The sequence below is a fragment of the Zootoca vivipara genome, chromosome 2 (genome assembly GCF_963506605.1).
Source record: "Zootoca vivipara chromosome 2, rZooViv1.1, whole genome shotgun sequence".
Lineage (NCBI taxonomy): Eukaryota > Metazoa > Chordata > Lepidosauria > Squamata > Lacertidae > Zootoca > Zootoca vivipara.
Genome location: NC_083277.1, coordinates 94,301,149 through 94,325,327, shown reverse-complemented (window position 1 = coordinate 94,325,327; position 24,179 = coordinate 94,301,149). Strand labels below are relative to the sequence as shown.

Here is a 24,179-nt window from a genome sequence, read left to right as displayed (position 1 = left end):
TTAATTTTATATAAAAATACTGGTGGCTGTTGTATTTGCAAAGTGAACTGACAGCGTGAATTATTGTTATATGTTTTTCTTTATGTCCTTTTAAAAAATCTATCCTTTTTCCATATAGACATAAACTTTTTATGCTTCTCTGATTACCCCTGTCGGAATGGAAGCCCGTGGCCTCTGCATTTTATGTATTGGATAGAACATCAAGGAAGATGAGAAATTCTACCTTCTGACAAAGGCAAAGGGATTTTCTAGCCTCACAGACCAAACCAGCAGGTCCTACTTTGGCCTGAGAAGCTGTTTTCCCTCTGCCATGCCTCCTGTCACTTACCTGATGTCATATGATATCAGGTATTTATCAGGTGAATCCGTGACTGCAAAGGAACCACCAGAAACCTTTCAGTGCCCTCCTGATTGCACCTTTCAAAGTGTGGCTTGCATTTGGTGCTCAGTGCAAGCCACACTGCTGGGGTTGATCTGCTGGGGTTGATTCAGGAGCTCCGAAATGGATCCAATGTCTGTTGAAAGCATGAGGAGCTCCGGAATAGATAGTGCAACTTGTATTCACCACCAAATGTAAGGTTCCTGATTGTTCCTTTTCAGAACTGTTTCAATTAGTGCTGGATGCAGGGCTTTTCTTCAGCAGAACTCAGTTCCAGCACCTCTCAGGTGCGCACCTTTGCCATTATAAGAGAGCAAGGGAGGCATTCATGGTGAGTTCTGGGACCTCTTTTTCTAGAAAAATAGCATTGGCTGGATGCAAGCCTCACTGCATTCTGCAGTTGGGATAGGGGGGGGGGGTTTCAGCTGGGATCTAGAGGGGCTGGCAACAATTGAATCTGGCCTGCTGGTTAGAAGGGATTTCCCACTCTTGTTCTAACATCCAAAATGGTATCTTTGTTTTTATTTCCTTGTTCTGCTTGAGCTAGGTGATGTGCAGAATTCTGCCGTATCTCAACAGGAATTCTGTTCCACAGAAAAGCGCAGCCGCACAGAAAGCCCTGCTCCAAGTTTCTGTGAAATGGGCTTCTGAAATCTTTGGAACTTTCAGGAGAAGCTCTCCTGCAGACCACAGTGACCTACTGGATACATAAGATATAAGGCAGTCTCTCAATTCACCAGGTCCTGAGCTATATAGGGCCTTATGGGTTAGTGCCAACATCTTGAACTTGACCTGGTAGTAGATTAACAGTCAGTGCAAGTCCCACAAGTAAGGTGTTGGCAGTAGTTTGCCCCCACAAGCATGTGACTTCCACCTCTCTTTAAGTTCTTGTTCCTGTTTGAGTACCATAGTTAACTCTTCATTCTCTGGCATTAAGAACCCCCAATCTCATTTGTTTCTCTGATTATTAGAGCCTCAGGGGTTCTTTGGCCATGGACTCCTGAGTTGGGACATCCAGTCTGTCTCCTTGGAGCCTTGACTCCCTGAGAAACTAACCCACTCCCCTCTGCACCGTGAACTCTGTGCTCATGGTGACTTAGCAATGTACATGGGGAGACATGTCAGAAAGCAGTAGTAGAGCTGGTTCCAGATCAGAGGTCTGCCCCTTTAAAGCCTTCCATTTCTCAAGAACAGGGTGGAGCCTGGAAGGAGTGATCTGGCCCTGAAAACACAAAACCCCACAACCCACTATTAGACTTCATTAGAGCAAGTGGCTTGCTTGGAGTTTTCATTGCTGATTCCTCTGATGGCGCCCTGTGGGTGCCTTGCCAAGATGAGTATAGGTCAAGCATTCTCAGATCGCGTGACCATCAGTCCTGGAGCACTCATTGAGCAACATGGATATGATCCTGCCACCCACTCCCTTGCCTCACCTTTCTCCTCCAGGGTTTCGGTGACTTGTGCTTAAGATTTTTCTCCACCCTCAAAATCACTTGAAGATTTATCCATCTTCTGCATCATGTAGGAGTTTTAGACAGACCAATTAATAATTAAAAGAGCTTGATGTGCTCAGTTATTTGGATGCCCGTGAAGAAGGATGTTATATTACCCAGTGGACTGAGTTTGTGCTATCATGGACTGAGTGAGCTATCCTCTCTAGTCTCACAGATTTATTCCTTAGGGGTGTTTCTTCAGAGTACATGCTTGTAGCTGAATGTTATTAAATCAAAGCACAAAAATAGCAGGACAATTCCCGTGACAATCTTAAGAGCCAGCAGAATGAAAGGAGCAGGCTAAGTTTAAAAACAGCTTGGTAAATATATTCTCTGGCACAGAAAGAACAAGCTGCCATGTTTTCCCTCTGACAGTCAGTGCTCGCTCCAGGTTTTGGTGGGCAAAGCACTTTCAGTGGTCCTCCTCTCCCTACTTTCTAGCTGCCATGGTTGCTAGCAGCTCCACCTCCTCTGCCTTATCTTGTTTCATGAGTATCACCCACTTGTTTGCCAGTCAAAACCAATGAACAAGTAGTAGGCAGTGGCAGCTCTTCCTCCTGCTTCTGACTACAGTGGTACCTTGGTTTACATGCGTCTTGGTTTGCATATGTTTTGGATTACAAACCTGGCAAACCCGGAAGTGTGTGTTCTGGTTTGTAATTTTTTTTTATTACAACCCATTTTGGGGGGGATTACGAACACATTTTTTTTGGAGGCCCCATTGGTGAAAGCGCGCCTTGGGTTACAACCTTGGGTTTACAAACGGACCTCCGGAACGGATTATGGTTGTAAACCAAAGTACCACTGTACTGTTGTTGCTTGCTTGCTTGCTTTCTTGCTTGCTCATCCCTGCAAAGTCAAGAGTGAGGAACAGGTGATCAAGGGGGTTGCACCAGTGAAGAGAGAAGCAGACATAGGTGGCTCTTGTAATGAGTCCACTGCCAAGATGGGGGCCCTCAGCAGGTGCCCAACCATGCCAACCGTTGATGCCAGCCTTGATCACAGTCCTCTGGACCTCGTTTTGCAATAGGCTTGTGGGGGGGGGGGTTGGGCAACTTTGCCATGACCCACTAGTGTCCACTTCTAACTGTGTGTAGCTGTCTTTGTGCCAATGGCCACTTTCCTCCTGGACAAATGGCAGCTGTAGGGGCCTCAGAGCTTGACCGGGGCCATGGAAGCAGTAAAGGTTAAAGTTTCTTCCATCCATCCATCCATCCTGCAGTCATTAAGTCAAGTATAATAATAAAAAAATTTTATTTATACCCTGCCCTCCCCAGTCAAAACCAGGCTTAGGGCGGCTAACACCAATAAAATTACAATAAGACATAAAAGAAAAGAAAACGATTAATTAAAATACAGATTAAAATACAATATTAAAATTTAAAATGCAGCTTCATTTTAAGTAGTCCATAAATCCAAACCATGAGGGAGGAAAACACAGGGGTCAGACTGAATCCAGGCGAAACAGCTCTGTCTTGCAGACCCTGCGGAAAGATGACAAATCCTGCAGGGCCCTGGTCTCCTGTGAAAGAGTGTTCCACCAAGTTGGGGCCAATACTGAAAAGGCCCTGGCCCTAGTTGAGGCCAATCTAGCCACCTTATGGCTCAGGATCTCCAGAATATTGTTGTTTGTGGACCTTAAGGTCCTCCACAGCGCATACCAAGTATGCAAAATGCAACCCATGCAATTAGTTTCCTGACATGCCTATTTGCCCCTCTGTTTGAGTAGGTGTTACCGGTAGGTGTTTAGCCACAGTCATTGCTTTCTTTCCTAGTCTCTTCCCCTTTTTGTTTGGATTTCCCCATTGTCTTGTTTAGATTGTAAGATTCTGCAATAACATCTCTTTTTTTGCCTAGGAAACTTTGCAACATGACATGCATTATTATTATCCTTCATTATTATTGTTGCAGTAATAGTGAGCAATGCACAATTATTTTCCATTTCTGGCATCTACTATCCACAACTCCCCTGCCCACCTGCAAGGTTGCACTATTGTGGAGATTTCTGCAATATATATATATATATATATATATATATATATATATATATATATAGGGGGGAATGCAATACCCCCTCACAGATAGCACATTCATTGCAATTCTAGAATTGCTGTATTGAATGTGATTATACAAGTATTATAGGCAGCTACTGGCTACGTGCCATAACTGGAGCTGTGCAATTACAAACCCACACCACCCATGCCTGCACCATTTTATGGATTTGCAGGTTTTAGTTTCAGATTTTGGGGTGGAAATTGTGTTGCCTGCAGGCTCCCATACCATATAGCCAGGCTGACTGAGATGTTGGGTAACATCAAAGCTACAGTATTCCCTTGCTGCAAAATTATCACTTTCAGTCACCAAGGCTAGATACCATGTCCCTTCCCCACCTACATCAAGATATACTGTTGTCAACGAAAAGCCATTTGTGAGAGTAAAGAAGCCTGAGTGTTCCCAAAAAAGGAGAGCCAGGCTAAGTAATATACCAGGAAGAATTTAACTATGACAACACTTCAGAGCTATCTCTAATCACTGAACGTTCAGGGATGGGTGACTTGCCACTTTTAGAATGTTGTAGACAACAAGACAGGAGGTGCCTGTAAAGGACTGAGAATGAATCTATGACAGATGTGAGCAAAGATAATTATAATGCAAAAACCTGTGTTAGGGCAATGGCTGTACTTAGGCTATTACTACTGGTATTGCTATTAAGAATTTCTTTGGCATGAACTGTGGAAGCTTACTTTCAATGTAAATAGATCGTGGACTGTTATACTGTCAGCTAGGTCTACAGCTTAGAAATTTGTAATAGTGTACTCTGGTTAGTACAGTTTTGGCCGTTTTAAACTCACTCATTCAGTCCCAAGCCAGAAATGACACCCAAAATTAACTACAATCACATAAACCAAATGAATAATAATGAAATTTGTCTGCTTTCTGTTGCCAAAACAATGGAGCTATTTGTGATGTCACCCTCCTCAACAGAAATGTGAGGGGAGAACTGGGATGCTGTCCTTCCTTTCCCATGACATGTCATTAGCCAAACCTTTGCTAGTTAGCAGGTGCTGGGTGGGTGCCCAGTCTTCTGTTCTGTTTTGTTTTTTCATTGTTAGCACTACTTATAATTTGTGCATAAAACCCTCAAGCCTTCATGCCTGTTTTTTATTCTAAGCCAGCAGCAGACTGTTCATTTTCCCTGTCCTATTACTGTGCTGGCGCCATAAGCATGCAGATCTAGTCTAGTGTTTGCACATGAGAACACTAGGCTTTTCTTCTTGTGTCTGGTTCATAAAACATCATAGTCTTCCTGACCCTATGCTAATTCTTCTTTTGGGGTCCCTTTCACCCTCCGTTCATCTTCACTAGCTCTAGTCCTCTCTTCAGGCTGAGAATGAGCCAGCCACAACCCTAGGCTATAACAAAATGACCATATTGAGAAGTAATGTATAAAAGGTTCCCCTTGCACATACAAAATGATCCAGCTCCAGCTGCTATGGTTTTTCCAGGACACGTGTGAAAATATCCCCATTGAGCTTTAATATATGAAAGCTGAGACCCAGGGTTTTAAAAAAATTGTACTCAAGCCAACACAGTACATATCAGTATCAACTTTTCAGTGTGGTAACAGCTTTCCAAATCATGCTGAGGCACAGGTCAGTTTGACTTGGAATTTTAGTAGCACCCTCTGAAAGGACCTTGATTTGGAGGAACGAGGCATTGTAAAGTATACCAGTCAGGGGAATGAGTTCCCTCTTTCTTCCCCTGCTCCAGGAGATGGATGCTTTTATGTGCTCTCTCACATAAAAACAAGCTCTCCCCAATTCATGGAATACCACCAGCACACCAAAGTGGATTCTAGGGTAGCCTTCTCCTTGACATATTAGTCTTATACAGTACATCCAAGTAGTACAGATGAGGGAGAAATTCGATTCAGTTTGCACTTAAAGCCTAATTTCTCAAAATCACACTTTCCAAAACAATATGAGAGCTGAAACAGTCATTCTTTTAAAAATTTGCACTTATCTGAATTTGTAATGCAGGTCTGCAGCCAACCAGTGTTTACAAAAATGTGTATATTAGTTTGCATTAAAAATAATGCAATATATTAAGCAAAATTGCTTCCAAAAAGTGTGCTTTAGTTGTTGTTGTTGTTTTAAAAAAAACCATACAAAGACGTGTCCATTTTGAGAAATTCACACGAAAAAAATGCTGATGAATTTTCATGAGGAATTTTTTTAAAAAGAAAACTTTCAAATTGCTGCAGAAATGTAGAGAACTGAATTTAGCTTTCAAAAAATGAGAAACTGGGAGACCCAAATTGACAGATTCTTCCATCTCTACCAATGAGATTTGTTGTGATTGATTGATAAATAATGTTTGCCTGATGACATGTATAGGTGTATTGCTTGATGGCTAAGGACTTGTGCAAACATACAGCAGACATGCGCCTTCAATAAACAGGTGATTTATCATGAGCTCCGGCCCCTGATTCAGCTCATTTTTCTCACACTCATGTTTACAGGCGTCAATATGTACTTTTGAAAAAAATATATATTTGAAAGAAGCAAATAAATATTATTTGCACTGTATAGCCAGTGTGGTGTAGTGGTTAAGAGCAATAGACTCCTAATCTGGGGAACCGGGTTCGCGTCTCCGCTCCTCCACATGCAGCTGCTGGGTGACCTTGGGCTAGTCACACTTCTCTGAAGTCTCTCAGCCCCACTCACCTCACAGAGTGTTTGTTGTGGGGGAGGAAAGGAAAGGAGAATGTTAGCCGCTTTGAGACTCCTTCGGGTAGTGATAAAGCGGGATATCAAATCCAAACTCTTCTTCTTCTTCTATATAGCACGAACACTTCCCTGAATAAAAACGCAGTAACAAGTTATGCAGACATAGCCCTGGCCATCGTAAATCTGTCTCTTCTTCTGGTGTTAACTTGGTTCTATTGGGGGATGGGTAGTGCAATTTAGACAAGGCAGATGATCAGTAACAAGAGAGAGCATGTTATGTTCCAGACAGTTATTGGTCCATGTTAATCTATACTAAACCCTTTTTAAACAAGTTGCAATCAGGATGATATTGCTCTGTTTTAATTCATTTTGTAGATCTCTAAATACAATGTCAAACCTCACATTTTCTTCAAACTAATAATAAATAAGGGAAAACTATTTAGGATGAAATCCTTGTTGCTGTGACATTCATAGGTGTATTGCCACTGATTTTAAGGAAATCAGTATACTAGTACAAACTGAAGGATCTGTGTGTCTAGCTCTGTTTAAATCAATACCAAATATTAAGCTGATTATTAGAACCATATTTTTTTCATTCGTTTTTAGAACCATATTTTTCCCCTTCATTTTGAGAAATATTCACATGGGTCATAATTTTAGCATTTTGCTAGCAATTTCTGCAGTTTAATGCTAAATCCTTGCAGCTTTAGCCTTTACTCTACCCAGTCAGGCAACAAAATAGGGAAATCCCAGCAATTTGAACTTCTGATGATCCCTGAGATTTGAGGATTTCGTTCCCCACTCAAGCTAGATGTTGATAATGCTTTGGATTCAGCCCTGCCAATCACATATTTTATATCTAGGGAGTAGGACAAAAACAACACATTAAAATTTACTTTCCTAGGAGGAAACGAGAGTGAAAGAAAGAAGGATCAATTTGCCAGTTTTGCCTTGGTGAGTATACAGGTCAAGTAGTTAAAACTTTCCTATTTACAGAGCTGTTTGTTATGCTGGGTAATCAAATAAGACCTTGCTATGTACTAAGTCCAAGGGACACACGGGGCACATAGCCTGACCTATACTTGAAGAATGGTATGTACTTTGGGATGCTACTGAAAAGCTAGAAGGTTTCAAAGAATTGAAAAAGAGTTTTCAGATTCTTAGGAAATGAACATGGAAGCAGGGTATGCAGCTGCCTTTCATGGCATCTGGCACCTCTAGGGTTACTGAGACTCACACCACTCCTTTGACCTTTGGCAAAACAAGTATTACTGCTACTGACAAAGAGGAATCTTTGCTTGTGCTGTTATTGGTTATTTGCGTTTGAGCTTTCTCCTATCAAGGCCAAACATATTGACAGCATATTCCCAGCTCATTGGAGCCGAAAGGACAGTTGTTGCTTGCTTTTACAGAATCATGAGCTAAACTAGTTATCATTTTCTCTTTGGGCTGTTGGCATGGATATTTTAAAACTTCCTGTGGGGAAGAAACTGCTAGATCAACTGCTTGCGCGTGAGTAGCCCAGCCAATCAGCCTGCATAGGCTGCAGGTGGATATGGGGATGATGAGAGGCTGCAAGCTTTCAGCCTCTTCCTGACAGCTTATAAAGGGAAGGTGGAAGAGGACAGAGAAAGAAATTGGAGGTGGGGGAGAAATTTAGCCAGGCTTCAGATTTGCACTAAAATGCAGTTGGATTTTCATGAGGATTTCTTTTTTAAAATTGATGTAAAAAAATTAAGAATTGATCTTAAGACTGGAAAAATAAGAAACCAAAACTGACATATTCCTCTGTCCATTGTGGGCAGTGGTAGATGTGTTGTCTACCTTTCCCCCCTGATGAACATGCGTTCTCTGGTCCAATGGAAAGGAGATAAGAGAATGCATGCAGCCTATGCTTCTGAAGGAAGCTCTGAGAGTTGTGGACTCTGGAAACTGTGACCTCTTCCGTTAGAAATCTTGCAGCCCTTTCCTTAAAAAATAGAATAAAAATCTAGCACGCATATCAGTAGAAACAACACTTATTAAGTTGAGGCACAAATCTACTTGAAGACAATTTCATTACTATACTAGTAGGCCTTCTGGCATTATTCATTTATTTTTGAACTGTACGGTATGCCACTCTTTACCATTGTTTCCAGGGCAGTGTGCAACAACAAATAAAATAGCATGAGAGAATTGTAGCTGCAGGAGGTAGGCTTCAAAAAGCTGCCACCATATGTAAATTTACCTAGGAGTAAGCCCCACTGAACACAGTGTATTTGCTTGTGAGTAGGCATGCATGGTAAAATACTTAAAAATATCTAGAATTTAGTCTCCATCTGGTACCTAAAGGATAATGGTGTGGGTTGGCTGCTGAGGTGAGCATCCTTAGGGAGGATGTACTACAGGTGGGATATTATAGCCCCTAAAGCCCTTTCGCTGATCACTTCACCTCCAGTAGTGGGAGCATCTGAGGGTTTCAATGGACGACTGCAGACATGCGTCTAAAGGCACTGTTTTCCCCATAACTTTGGGAGTGAATTACTCTCCCTATGACTGTAATGTTTCGTGCTAAGCAACAAGTATAAGATAACAAGCCACCCCAAAGTGGCCCCACAAATCCTTTGACAACCATTGCAGGTTTGGAAAATCATACAGAAAGCTGAAAGGGATTGTAGGCTTATTTTTAGTCACATCAAGTCTTTATCTTTAAACAAAAACAAAAACCTTGTGTTTATGTGAGAGCACTGATGAAAGGTGTGGGAGAGCGCGCGCACACACACACACACACACACACAGTTCTTGGCTAAATAATGATAAATACACTGCTAAATAATGAAAAATATGCTCACTGGGACATAATGGAACATAAAAAGAAATGCTGAGTGTCAAAGATCAAGCTTCTATTGCAGGTCATCAAAAGTTCAACAGAGTGGATCATATTTCACGTTCCTTGCAGCTGTTCAGACCTAGTTGCAATCAATTGGAATATAGTCTGTTTTTATTCTGGGATTATCCCATAAAAAATTGCAATCTTTAGTCACTTAATCCACCAGAGAGAGACGTTGATTTATAGTGGAAGGAAATCTTCAATCCCTAGCACATGGGGTGTTTTAGAGTTAAAACAACAATTGAGGTTAAACTGCTGTGCAATGTTCCTTCCAGCACTCAGAACTGTTCCTTCCAGCTTCAGTCCATTCACTTCAGTTTGCAGTGCTGACCTATTGCAGATTTATGATTGGAAGACAGCAATTAAGCTTAATGTGTTGCACTCCTCCCAGATCACCTGGATACTGGTTTCTGCCTTGCTACTGAAGCAGATGGGCTAATTCTTGGCTCCCCAAGTGTATGGTTTGGTGGCAGGTTAAAGACCACTGTGGACTGGGAGCAGAACAAGACTGACCAGGAGTTTGAGAGATTGAGTCCCTTTTCATGAGTAAACTGTTCATATTATAAAGTGCAGAATAAATCCTCCTTCGTGGATAACATTTTTCAACTCACAGCTTAACACAGTTTAAATTAGCAAGGGGCAGCCTTGTTGTCTGGACAGACTAGGTTACCAATTTAATTTTAGTACATGCACACATAACTGGTTACTGGTGGTTTATCTGGCTAAGTTTTACTTAAGAGCAGACCCATTAAATTAATGAGCATGACCAAGGGCCATTAATTTCAATGAGTATATCCTGAGTAAAACTTAGTTGAATACAACCCTGTAATCTTTAATCATATTTGGATAATAGCTATGAGTTAGGGCAGGGGTCCCCAGACTACGGCCCCCGGGCCGGATGCGGCCCAATTAGCCTCCCAATCCGGCCCGCGATGACCCCCGCCGCCCGCTGCCGCCGCCCGCTCTTACAGCGCGCGGCACGACGGCAATCTTCAAAATCGGCAAAAAAACGCCGAAAATCCTTTGTGCGCATGCTTATGGGCCTCTCTCGACCCAGAAGAGGTCATTTCCGATGCACTTCCGGGTCGGGGGAGGCCCATACGCATGCACACAAGCAATTTTCGGTGATTTTTCCCCGACCGTGTGCGTGTGCGCGTGCGCACGGGCGCGCACTCCCCCGCCCTCCGGCCCGCTGCGCGCGCACTCCCCTGCTCTCCGGCCCGAAGCCCGGTAAGTCTGGGGACCCCTGAGTTAGGGTTTCAAATGGCTGCCTCTGTGACCACAGGTCTATTCAAACAACAATATGCATGTGGTGAGTGAAAGCCCTTTCTGTCATGCTAGCTCACCAAATCTCCATAATTGAATAGCAGTGCTTATGGCATTGAACACAGTTCTTACGTAGGCCTACAAGGGAAGCAAGTGGTACCTAAGGTCAGTGTTTCCCAACCAGTGTGCCTCCAGATGTTTTGGGACTACAACTCCCATCATTCCTGACCACTGGTCTTGCTAGCTAGGGATGATGGGAGTTGTAGTCCCAAAACATCTGGAGGCACACTGCTTGGGAAACACTGCCTAAGGTCACCTGGTCCTAATGCAACTATAGCATTAAAGACCAGAACCAGCATTTTGAACAGAGACCAGAAGCACAAAGGAAGCCAAAGGAGCTGACATAAAGATACGTGTTATATGCCTTAATCTGCAGTTGCTGTATTTTGCATTAGTGGAAGCTTCCCGACTGGCTTCTAAGGCATCCCAATGTCTAGCGGTAACTAAATCATTGATGACTGAGACCAAGTCCATCTTCATCAAGAAATGCCAATCCTGATAAAAAGCACTCCTAACAACTGCAATCACCTAAACATCCAGGGGGAGTGATGAATCAAGGAGTACTCCCAAGCCACATTTCTGCTACTTCCAAAACCCCAGTCTAGAACATGTTGAATCGCCTTATTTAGATCGCATCTATGCTTGACTAGTAGTACTTGCATCATAGCTGTCAAGTTTTCCCTTTTTTTAAAGGGAAATTCCCTTATGCTGAAAAGGCTTCCTCACAAGAAAAGGGAAAACTTGACAGCTATGACTTGCATCTGGATTCAGTTTGTTTGTTAATCCCCACCTGAACTACAGGAGTTAATGCAGTTTAATTTCACAGGGTCATATTGTTTCAGTCAGAATATTCTTCTGATTTTGTTAAAATCCTATGGCTTCTGATGGAAGAAAATTCTACTTTTGAAGCTTACTTACTTGGAAGTAAGAGAGTGCTGGGTTGTGAATATAATACCAGTGTCCCCCAGCTGATGTCACTATTTTCCTCACAGAGTCATTGCATAACAGTAGAGTGATTGAGGATATCTAATTATCAAATTCTCCATGCCATTTCTTTTTAGCAAGGGAAGAATATGAATAGATGCCTCCAGGACTTATCCCTTACTTTTATATTAGCTGCTAACAGTGATCTCCCCATAGTATGCAGAAAAGTAAAATATGCTGAACATCTAATCAGTGCATTTCTGACTGGCGCTCTCTCTCTCTCTCTCTCTCTCTCTCTCTCTCTCTCTCTCTCTCTCACACACACACACACACACACACACTACTTGATGCAGGGGAACATTATAACTTTCTGAAAAGGATGACACATGTCACAGTTATTAGAAACTTTATTATGACCGGTTTTGACTACATTAAATGCTATCCTGCCAACTGAGCTGGAATTCTAGGGCTATGTTTGCACGCCACGTTAAACCATAGTTAAACTTGTCATGGGCATCACAAAATATCCATTAAACAGAAGAAAAAATAGCACTGCTCAGACCCTTCCCCTCAAAAAAAACCCAGGCAAAACATTACCTCCAACTTCACTCCACAGACAAAAAGAGCAGGCAGACACACCCATACCAAAGTGGAGGGAGGCAATAAAACATATATATATATATATGGGCAGAGAGCCTTAGGGATGTATCTGAGGGTGAAATGGTACCCAAGGACATCAAGTTGGAGACTCCAGGTTTAATACGGCCTGAAGTTGAACCTAAATCCAGCCAGACTAATCACAGACATAGTCTGATGTATACAGTTCAACTCTTGCAAGAATTACAGGACACTACTGGCCACCTTTTCTACAGTGGCTGTGAAACTCTCTGTAGAGGCGATTCTGTCTCACTATTGTTCACCAGAGTTAGGCTATGCCTCTGGGGAAGGGGGCAAACAGTGTACTGTATTGTGACCACCCCCCTTGGTTGCAAGACATTGTGTTGTTAACATCAGATTAGAATAGTGTATGAACAGCTACTACAAGTAGACATCTCTGCAATACCATAAAAGATTATTTGTTATCACTTTTGCAGTGAACTAAGTGTCTAAAAAGCAACTGAGATTACACATCTTTACTTGCAAAAAAGGAGAGAGACATTTGATGATTGCTGAAAGACAGTTATAATTCTGAAGTCGGAATAGCTTTAGGAATAAAACACCTCAGCACTTTTTCTGCAAAGGTCACTTAAATCTATGGGGAAATTAATACTGTATTATGTTCCAAGGATGCTATGAAGTGATTTTGCCATCTAGTCTTCTTCTTCTTTTTTAAGTGAAAAAAAAATCTGAATTATCTTCCAGAAGCAAGTTCTCTGGAGACAAGGCTGATGCTAATTTTAGTCACTGTGTAAACTAATGTTCTGTCGTTCAGTTATTTAAGTTCCAACATAAATTTACCTCCCAGTTGCTCCTTTCTACTGAGCTTTTATCCTAAGGGGCTTACATTTACAGATACAAAATGAAAGTTTGTAACTGGAAATACACATTTTAAAATCCTCATTATTTGATCCTTGTACTAGAAATCAGGAAATATCCATCTCCCTTGGGCCCATTAGAGGCTTATTTAATATTCAAGGTGTGTCTGGCAAATGGCTTATCCCTAGTCAGTGACTCCCAAGATGGCTTCTATCTGAAGCCACCAGGAGGCCAGCCACTAAGCCTAGTTCACGAATTGCTGTGCTGACAATCAGGTAGGATGAAGATAGAATAGCCTGGTGATTAGCTGTTCTTTGTGTGGAATGCAGTTCCTGAGACAATAAAAGCAACCCTGGGTTGTGTGACCGGAGCAATTGAGACAGCGGGTGTACCAGAGATGGGGGCAGTTTCTAGAGCCTGTCTGGCTCTCCTAAAACAATGTGGGGAGAAAGACTTGGGAGAGTTTCTGTGAGAAATTCCACAATGGCAGAGTTACACTATGCTCAAGGCCTGTGTGCCCTTTAACTGCCAAGATTTATATAAGCAAGTGTTAATGTATACACAATCCACAAGAATAATGAGCTGGTTATTTTCCTGTCCAGGTGTTCAGGAGTACAGCCTACTGAGCTAGAATAGTAAATATAGATAAGAACAATGGGTTTTTAAATAGAGGGCACACTGTTCCTTGCTATCACCCTATGCAAATATTGCAGATATGTGTGCGTGTGCGTGCGTGTGCGTGTGCGCGCATCCATGCACACTCACCTAGCTTGCACATGCTCATTATTTAGAGGCCTCCTTTACTCAAAAGGATAGTCCACACCAGAAGCTTCCATGTGTCGGTATGAAAACAAGCATATAGGATACTTTTTAACAATCAAATAGGAAAATGGGAAAGTTATGTATAAAAGCACCTTATATGGGCTACATACTTTACATTAATTAAACACAAATCCTTGACCACAGACTCATCATCTAAAATCCAGCTTCAGTTTAAAGGAAAGCAAAACAATTAAAAAAAAAACCTGTGAAAAATCAGAATTTTATATCTTTAAAATCAGGCTGCAATCCTAAAAAAAACTTACTGGACATTTGGTCCCATTGAGCTGAATGTAATTTACTCTGAATAAGCATGCTTAAGATTACTTTGCCAGGCTGTGACCCTACACACACCTACCTGGGTGTTAGCACCAGTGAATGCAATGACGCTTACTTGTGGGTAAACATTTATAGGATTACACTCTCTGTTATTTCTTTCAAACAGTTTTGAAAGTGGGTTGAAAAACTGCAGAATCCTTTGTCTTCTGACAACACAATTCCACAGAATGCATGCAGAACCGTTATTTTAAAATCCCCTAGTCCTAGGAAATACCACAAAACAGATATTACTACTGTACTACTTCTGGCATTTTCATATTGACATGACTACCTGTCTTGCAGAAGACCTATAAGCAATCTAGCCACCCTGACTGTCCACTGGAGGTCACTGGTTCTTTGTAGTGACAGTACTGTTTTGGGGACTGAATAGATTGGTTGTAGTCGTAGAATAGAATTGTGGACAATTGAGGCTGTTTCTGTGGGTCCCTTTAACACGTATCTATGTAAACCTGTGGGCACTTTGAAGATGGTGCCCAGCGTTGTGGTGGCTGCTGTTGTATGATGTGATCCCACACTGCAGGGGATGTATGCGTGAAAAACATGAAATTGTGGGTGGGGGCAGTCCTTCAGCACTTGCTGATCAAACTATGCACAAGCACCCCTCCATACTTCTGGGAGCACACACGTGAATAGAGCATGTGAATAAGGACACTTGTTACAGGAGTATGAGAAAAGTAGTATTCAGTGTTCTGAACTTTGGGAAGTTAAGCATCCGAGGGACGCTGTAGATATGAGAAGGAGCGGGGTTGCTGGCCGGCGACGTGGGGCATGGTGGGATCGAGACTCTGGCGTTGGCGTCTGAACCAGAGTTGCAGGTGAAGAAAAGAGCGGGGAGCTGCTGCGCACGCGCGAGAGAGCCGCGAGGGAAAGGTCTGCTTGCAAGATGCTGCGGCGGAAACCGATGCGGCTTGAACTGAAGCTGGGCGACAACGAGGAGTTCGACGGCGCCCGCAAGGAACTCGAGAATCGTAGGAAGTGCGAGGAGGTGGACGTGATGGGAGCCAGCGATGGTGAGGGTGCGCTGGGACTCAACACTGATCATAAGAGCCGGGAACAGATGATACATGGCCGAATTGGCTACAAACCCCAGCCCAAACCAAACAACCGTTCATCTCAGTTTGGGAACTTTTGAGTTCTAGAGCCCAAAGGGTGGACAGTGGCAGTGCCCTGGTACCTGTGAGCTTTGGAAGAAAGCTGAAATTTGTTTCAAGAGCCCGACAGGCTCTGTTTAGAAATAGCAGAAGAGACTGAGCTTCTCTCCTCTAGGTTTTAAATGGAAGTCCTCCTCAAAGCAGAGCAAGTCTTGCTTTCCCTACAAAAATGGGATCTGTGTCTTACTTGATGATTTCTTTTGTGCAACCTTGCTAAACTGCCATGCTTAATAAAATATTTCTTTGAATAAAAAAAAAGATATGAGAAGGCACCTTTTTCTAGTGGGTGTTTTACAGGCAAGATGAGCCACTAACCTTTATGGACATCTGCATTCTATTTTCGTTTGCTTATGTGTGTCATTTGATAGCCATCTTGGCTGCTCATTCACTTCAGCTGCTCTGTAGAACATGACTGAGGAAGTTCCTCCCTGAGGTCTCAGTAAGGGAAAGTTGAATGGTGGTGTTGGAACTGCAGCCTCAATACTGAGGTGTTACAAATTCCGTATGTGCCGAGTGAAGTTGAAATAAGATAGAGTGGACATTTGTACGCTCACTTTCCATATCAAGATGATCCAGAGGTATTCAATTCTTTTTGTTAATCTGCCCCTTTCAAATTTCATTGCAGTCAACACAGCAGTGCATTTAGGAAGCTGATTTCAATATAGTCTGGACATACGAAAAAAAATCTTTTAAAATTCCCCCAGTAGCACCTTAAAGACCAACTAAGTTTTTATTTTGGTATGAGCTTTCGTGTGCATGCACACTTCTTCAGATACACTGAAACAGAAGTAACCAGACCCTTATGTATATTCAGAGGGGGGGTTGATGGGAATGGGTGATGGGCTGATAGGAGTGGTAAACCTGTTGATGACTGTTAACGACTGTTAATGACCGCAATTGGTCTTGCGGGGGAAAAGCAAGGGCTGAGGTGCTAAAGAAAGCTTGATCAGGTATAATGAGATAAGAATCCTATGCCTCTGTTCATACCAGGTGTCTCCATGGTTTTAAGCTTCGTGATGAGTTGCAATTCAGCAGCTTCTCTTTCCAGTCTGTTTCTGATTTTTTTCTGTAATAAAACAGTTGCTTTGAGATCTTGTATAGAATGTCCTGGGAGATTGAAGTGTTCTCCTACTGGTTTCTCTCCTGATGTCAGATTTATGTCCATTTATCCTTTGGCGTAGGGTTTGGCCTGTTTGTCCAATATAGAGAGCTGAAGGGCACTGTTGGCATTTGATGGCATACACAATGTTAGAAGATGAGCAATTAAATAGTCCTGAGATGGTATGTTGGCTATTGCTGGGGCCAGTAATGGTGTTGTCCGGGTGTAATTCTGTTATGTACTGAGCTGAATCCTAGAACAATAGCTTACAAGTGGACGTGGACGCCATATGCAAAGAGTTTCCAGGGGTTTTCGATGGGGCATTGGGACGATATACAGGACCCCCCATTGCCCTACAGCTAGACCCCGCTGTACGACCCATCAGGCACAAGGCCCGCCGGGTCCCGTTCGCCCTGAAACCCCGCATAGACGAGGAATTGGACCGGCTCGTGGAGCAAGGAGTGCTGGAGCCGGTGCCCAACGCCCCCTGGGAAACTCCAATTGTCACACCCGTCAAGCCTAACGGTTCGGTCCGCATCTGTGCAGACTACAAATGCACCATAAACAAGGCTCTCACGGCCCATGCATACCCAGTGCCAGTGGTCAGCCATGTCCTCGCCACCCTGGCTGGGTCAAAAATCTTTGGCAAACTGGACTTGGCCCAAGCGTATCAACAGTTGCCTGTAGACGAAGCCACAGCAGAGGCTCAGACGATTGTGACGCACAGAGGGGCATTCAGAGTAAAGCGGCTGCAATTTGGCGTTAGCGTGGCACCAGGCATATTCCAGAATCTAATGGACTCTCTCCTTAAAGGGATTCCTGGCGTCACCCCCTTCTTCGATGATGTACTGATCGCCGGGCCCACACCAGAGGAATTTGAGGACCGCCTCCGCTCCGTCCTGCACCGTTTCCTGACGGCGGGCCTCAAGGTGAAGCGGGAAAAGTGTTTACTGGGAGTGCCGCAGGTGGACTTTCTGGGATTTAAGGTGGACGCAGAAGGGGTCCATCCAACCGGTGACAAGGTACGGGCCATTTGTGAGGCCCCAGCGCCCAAGAGCAAGCCCGAACTTCAGTCATTCTTGGGACTATTGAACTTTTACCATGCCTTCCTTCCCCATAAGGCAGCGGTAGCGGAGCCCCTACACAGACTCCTAGATAAAAGGGCCCCTTGGGTGTGGGGCCAGCGACAAAGGGCCGCATTCCAGGCAGTCAAGGACTTGCTCGTCTCAAACTCGGTCTTGGCACACTTCGACGAGAGGCTGCCAGTGGTGCTGGCATGCGACGCCTCTCCCTATGGCATCGGCGCTGTCCTGGGACACCAACTCCCGGATGGAAGAGAGGTGCCGGTGGCATACTTCTCCCAGACGCTTGCTGCAGCCGAACGAAACTACTCACAGATTGACAAGGAGGGTCTGGCAATCGTGAAGGGCGTAAAAAAATTCCATGATTTCTTGTACGGGCGGCCCTTTACCATAGTGACTGACCACAAGCCGTTGCTTGGCCTGTTTGCCCCCGAGAAGCAGACCCCCCAAGTGTTGTCTCCACGTGTCCTCAGGTGGTCAATTTTCCTTGCCGGCTACCAGTATGCACTAATCCACCGCCCTGGGAAGGCGATGGGCCACGCAGACGCACTCAGCAGGCTACCACTACCAGAAACAGGCCCCGACCCAGCGCCTGCGCAAGAGGTTATGACCCTGGAGCTGCTTCCCGACCGACCCATTCAGGCACAAGAAGTTGCGCACCATTCCACAAAAGATAGGGTCATCTCCCGGGTCCTGGACTGGGTGTGACGAGGATGGCCCAGCAGCAGCCCCGGGCCAGAATTCGCTGGCTACACAAACCGCAAACATGAACTGTCGGCCCACAAGGGGTGCCTGTTATGGGGAAGCAGGGTTGTTGTTCCCCAGCCCCTCCGCAAAAGGGTCCTCACAGCCCTACACGAGACACACCCAGGGGTAGTGAGGATGAAGGCCCTTGCCAGGAGTTATGTGTGGTGGCCGGGGATTGACAGAGAGATAGAGGCCTGGGTCCAACACTGCCAGACCTGCCAAGAATCCCGCCCGGATCCCCCAAGGGCCCCAGTCCAGCCCTGGGAGTCCGCCCGACATCCATGGTCACGCTTGCACGTGGACTTCGCTGGCCCCTTCCAGGGAAAAACATTCTTCATAGTGGTGGATTCCTACACCAAATGGCTGGAGGTCGCACTGGTACCGTCCACTTCTACGGCGGCAGCCATCCGGGTACTACGTAAGCTGTTTGCAACCCACGGGCTCCCTGACACCCTCGTCTCGGACAATGGAACCGCATTCACGCATGGTGCGGACCACCAAGGACAGCCTCCGCCGCATAACACAAGGGGACTGGGAATACCGCCTTGCCGCATTTCTTCTAGCACAGCACAGCACCCCAAGCACAACGACGGGCCGGAGCCCAGCTGAACTACTCATGGGCCGGCGCCTTGCAACTAGACTGGACCGACTTCACCCCGACAGAGCTCAGGATGAGGTAGTGGTGGGGAAAGGCAGGAACCCCCGGACATTTGTGGCCCAGGACCCAGTGTATGCAAAGAATTTTGGGGCAGGCCCAGCATGGGTACCCGCCACAGTCACCAAGGTGACCGGTCCCGTGTCGTACGAGGTACTAACGGAAGGGGGGCAATGTTGGCGCCGCCACTGCGACCAGCTACGGCGACGATTCCCAGGAGGAACCCGGGAGGAGAGCGGGACAGAGGGGTCCCAAGGGGACAGCAGGGCAGTGAGGCCTGTAGAGCGAGAGGGGTGGGCAGGGGAAGCAGAAGCAGTAGGCACAGAGGGGCGCCCCGAGGCTGGAAGGACACCGGAACCAGAGTCACAACCTAGTGGTTCAGTGGCGCCAGACCAGACAGCCCTGGCACAGCCAGCAGCCTCGGAACACGAGCCAGAACCAGAACCCCTGACCAAGGAACACCCCAGGCCACAACGCACACGGAGGCGGCCAGCAGACCTTGGGGACTACGAATGCAACTTCCCGGGCAGGACTGGAACTTAGAGGGGAGGGGTGTTATGTACTGAGCTGAATCCTAGAACAATAGGATTCAGAATCAGCGGGAGCTACCCAATCCAACTCCAGGTGGAAGTGAATCCGCAACCTGATTGGCCTGCTGGAGCAGCCAATCAGGCGGCTGGCAGAAGTGAATCTGCTACCTGATTGGCCTGTAGGAGCAGCCAATCAGGCTGCAGGCAGAAGTCAATCCACAATATAATTGGCCCACAGGTGTAGCCCTGAAGTAGCCAATCACGCAAGGCCCATTGTGTAAATAATGTATATAAGCAGATGGTTTTGGGAAAAGAGCCATTCGTCTTCTCTTCTTCTCCTTGATGAATATGAGCTGAATAAAGAGCATGAAATTCACTCTCGACTCCGAGTATATTTCAAATTCTATTAGATTATAATTTGTTGGAGGAGAAAAAGTACTGAAATTTATCAGTGAGTCCACTATGGAAGTGCTACGCACATTTTAGGCAGGCATGATACAGTCTTCTCCACTAAATCAAGCACGTGGGAAGCTTATTATGACCACGCAGTAAAACCTTAGTGACCCCTCTTTTTATAAGCACATCTTTGAGTGCTTGTACAGAGTAAGTAGAACTACATCAAGGCTCAGACCAATATGATGCAGTAGTACAATCCTTAGCAGAGAACTGTTGTATTAAAGCTGCTTTATGCAAACTAACTGAGCGACCCGAAAGGAGGATGCAATCACAAGACATTGTTGCTTTCACAAATGTGGTTTTGGATTAGAACTGCCAGACACAAGATGCTTTGTGCTCAGCAAAGATGGCAGAGGCATTGTGCTTGAAAGGCATCTCCTCAATGTAATTGAAAATTACATGCAGAACGATTATAGGTTGGATGTGTACCAAAGGGTACGCACCAACAGAATAAAGCTTTGCATAGATTAGATTCTCTTTAACTTAAACTGGTCAGAAATACTATCTTCTTTTCTTCTGCCTGCCCTTTAAAGCACTTGGCAATGTTTCCTTGCAACCCATGAATAAGAGACAAAGATTCTTCACCAAGAAGATACTTACTACTTGATTGCTAGGGAAAGCATGTGTGTACTCGCATGTTGATTTATGATTGCACGTACAAACTTGGCTAAGGAAACAAGCAAGCTAGGAAATGAAAAAAGTCGCAGAGAGAGATCCCACCCTGGAAAAAAAGCAGTTAATTGAGACCTTGTAAGTATACAGTGGTACCTCAGGTTACAAACACCTTGGGTTACAAACACTTCGGGTTACAGACTCTGCTAACCCAGGAGTACTACCTCAGGTTAAGAACTTTGCCCTAGGATGAGAACAGAAATCATGCGGCGGCACAGCAGCAGCAGTGGGAGGCCCCATTAGCTAAAGTGGTACCTCAGATTAAGAATGGTTTCAGGTTAAGAACGGACTGCTTGTTGGTTGGAGAGAAACAAACCATGAATACTGGTTCACACAAAATGCTAAGCCAAGCCTTGTGGTTTCCCCCACCTGTAGCTGCAGTGACAGTGAGGACTCACACAGTCTTCCTTTTGCTCCACATTTCTAGACACAGGTCTGGGCTTTTAAACTCTGTGTCTGAGTGCTTGTTTGGTTTGTTTGTTTGTTTGTTTGTCCCAGCACTTTCCCTGGGGAAACCCACTTTTACCTGCTGAATCAGAGCAAACAGAAATAGGGTTTTCAGCAAATTGCCATTTGCTCCAATTCAGCGGTAAAACACTGGTTCCCCGAGGAAAGTGCCAGGACAAAAGAAAAACCTGCCTGGACATGGAGCTTTAAAGCTTGGACCTCTGCCTGCAAAACGTGGTGCAAATAGAAGTCTGGATGAGCCCTGACTGAGCAGGGTGTACCAACATGTTTCTTCTTCACAGTAAGCTATGCTTTATGTCTTACTTTGGTTTCCTGTGACATGCACACCAGTCCATAGCCATCATGTTTTCCCTTTTCTTGCGAGGAAGCCTATTCAGCAAAATGGAATTTCCCTTAAAAAAAAGGGAGAACTTTCCCTTAAAAAAAAAGGGAGAACTGATTTCCCAGCCTGACAGCAGCCAGGCCCTAGCAAATCATGACTGTGCCTCTCCAGTAAAACAAACAAACAAACAAACATTTATTCTAGTCCAGTTAAAGCTAGTTGTGTAACTAGGGAAGTTGCTGAAGTTTGTAATTACTTGGCTTGGAATTTGAATTTGTCCAGCTTGTTGATGCTCAGCTCTGTTATAAATCAAGTGTAATTTCACCCAGACGTTCTTCCCTGGCTTCGAATGCAAAATAAGATTCTGTACGTGCGAGAGCAGCATTCAGGCTGCTTTTGCTTGTGCAAAAGTTCTTTAGGTTAGCCCCATACACTGTACTCTACTAGAGGCTATAGAGATGAAACTCAGTCCCAGTTTTGTCTACTCCAATGGAAAGTCGCTCTCCAGAGGGTCTTTCACAGAATCTGCTACCTGATCTGTATACACACGGTATGTCATGTCCTGTTGTGGTCTTTCTGAAAATGCAGGAAATTTGGGGGGGGGGCTCTTTTCAAGCTAATGTAAGGGTGCCGTGTTTAAAATCAAACCATTATGTAAGCAGACCAGCCTTGATATAGATGGGCCATATGGTTAACTTTTCCCCATTCTGATTTTGTTTAATTTTGTTTTACATTTATTTTCCCATGTGTTGCAGAAGGGTTGAAGCGTTATGGTTGCCTCTGGGATCACTAATAGAGAACATTTCTCTCTCTCTCTCAGCTCCCACGTTCATGAAAATCAACAGGAGGAGCCACAGTGACATGTATACCAATGGCCCATGCCTCAAAATTCAGAACATCTTACTCAGAAGTAAGCCCCACTGTTTTCAGTAGGGCTTATTCCCAGGAGAGTAGGTATCAGCTTGTTCTGTTAATCTCTTTGGGTCACAGCCCTTAAGAGAAGACAATGCGAGCACGTCATAGAGCAAGTCTAATCACTTGCCTGGCGTGCTATGGTCCATGGGGTCACGAAGAGTCGGACACGACTAAACAACTAAACAACAACAACAACAACAAATCACTTTTTAAAGATATATCAAGCACTGAATACTTTAACCTTCTTCTCCCATCCCCATCCTTTTCATTTTCTTTGAAAATGTCTGTTTTGGGGTGGGGTGGGGGGAATGTTTGCTTTTTAATAGTATTGTTTGCAGCAACTACAATATAAAAGTTTTGCCAGCTGTTTTTTAACTGTGGGGTTTTGCAGGAGGAGATAAGTGCACACAGGATTGTATTTATAGGCTTCTGTAGGATTAAATGCAATGTGTGGGTGTGTGCAAACAATATGATTGCTGTAGTTTTGTGCTTGTTTTTTTTTAAAAAAAACGTTCCTTATGTAACAAAAACAATTCAGGAATTAAGCCCATATGAACACTAGACTCATTTAAATAAATAAATAAATAAATCTATTTGAGCTTCCGTAAAATTATATTGGAGAGATTGGGATGGGGGAAGGTGGGGTTCACACAAGCCACTATAGGCACATCTTTTTTTATTTGGCTCTGTTTGCAGTGGTGCTGGGTAATTATTTTTTGTGTGTGTATGTGTGTGTTTTGTACTGAGAGGCTGAGTTGTCCTGAGAGTTGCTGTGGCATAGTGAATACAGTGTTGAAGAGGCTTGTGCTCCAGGCACAGGAATGCAGGCTATTGGGAGGGGAGGGGAGGGGAGGGGGGGGAACAACCAGAACAAAACCCACACAAAGAGACTGGGAGTGGGTGAAATCAGGGCCACAACTTACAATCATAATAGTGGGTGGCATTAATATTGGGCAAGGATCCTGGCTGGATACTCGGAGGGTGTTGCTGCTGGTCAGCAGGGACATGCCCCAGTACAGGCCATTCTGGTGGGGACTCTCGCCAGAACTTGGGAACCTTGGGCAAATATCACTCAGCTTCACAGCATTGTCATGAGAATAAAAAGGGGGAAACCCATCTCTGCCACCCTGAGCTCCTTTGAGGACGGGCAGGATATAAATAAGAAATATTTATTTAGGCAGGAATGGCATTAGATGAAGGAACACCATAACAGACTAATGCCTAAAGGGACTTTTCCCATAGTGGTACCCCAGCTATAGAACTCTCTGAGTGCAGTGCAGACTCCCTCCTTGTCTAGTGCAGACTTTGTTCTCATTTAGGCACAGGCTAAAAACATGGTTATTTGGTAAGGCTTTGGGAAGTAACCGAATGTTTCAGCTGGAACGGGATGTTTAGAGTTTAATTATGTGCCTTACCTGTGTGTTTTATCTGCTTTTCTGTTTTAATGTTGTATTTTAACAAATGTTTTACTGGATTCCTAACCTAAGAGATGGCCTATACTTTTAATAATAAAGCAAGTGGTGTAGAATCTGCACTGATTCCCATCTGCAGTCTTCTGACTGACAGAAGCAAATACAGGTGGATGACGCTCGCAGTGGATCTGATCGTTGGGTTTCTGCCAAGAGGACACATGCACCTTATCTCGTCCTGCCTCAGCCTATCTCGGTCATTTCATAGCCAGCCTGAATGTCACATAGTTCTAAGATTATACCCTTCTAGCTGACCTG

At 44.5% G+C, this 24,179-nt stretch overlaps 1 protein-coding gene across 1 annotated transcript; it reads left to right on the top strand.

Annotated features, from left to right (window-relative positions):
- The first annotated feature begins 12,040 nt into the window (after positions 1–12,040).
- LOC118079776 (anaphase-promoting complex subunit CDC26-like) lies at positions 12,041–16,850 on the top strand. The gene has a single exon (XM_060271884.1). It carries the CDS (start codon positions 15,239–15,241, stop codon positions 15,485–15,487), a length of 249 nt encoding a protein of 82 aa, XP_060127867.1. The 5' UTR covers positions 12,041–15,238; the 3' UTR covers positions 15,488–16,850.
- The last annotated feature ends 7,329 nt before the right edge of the window (positions 16,851–24,179 follow it).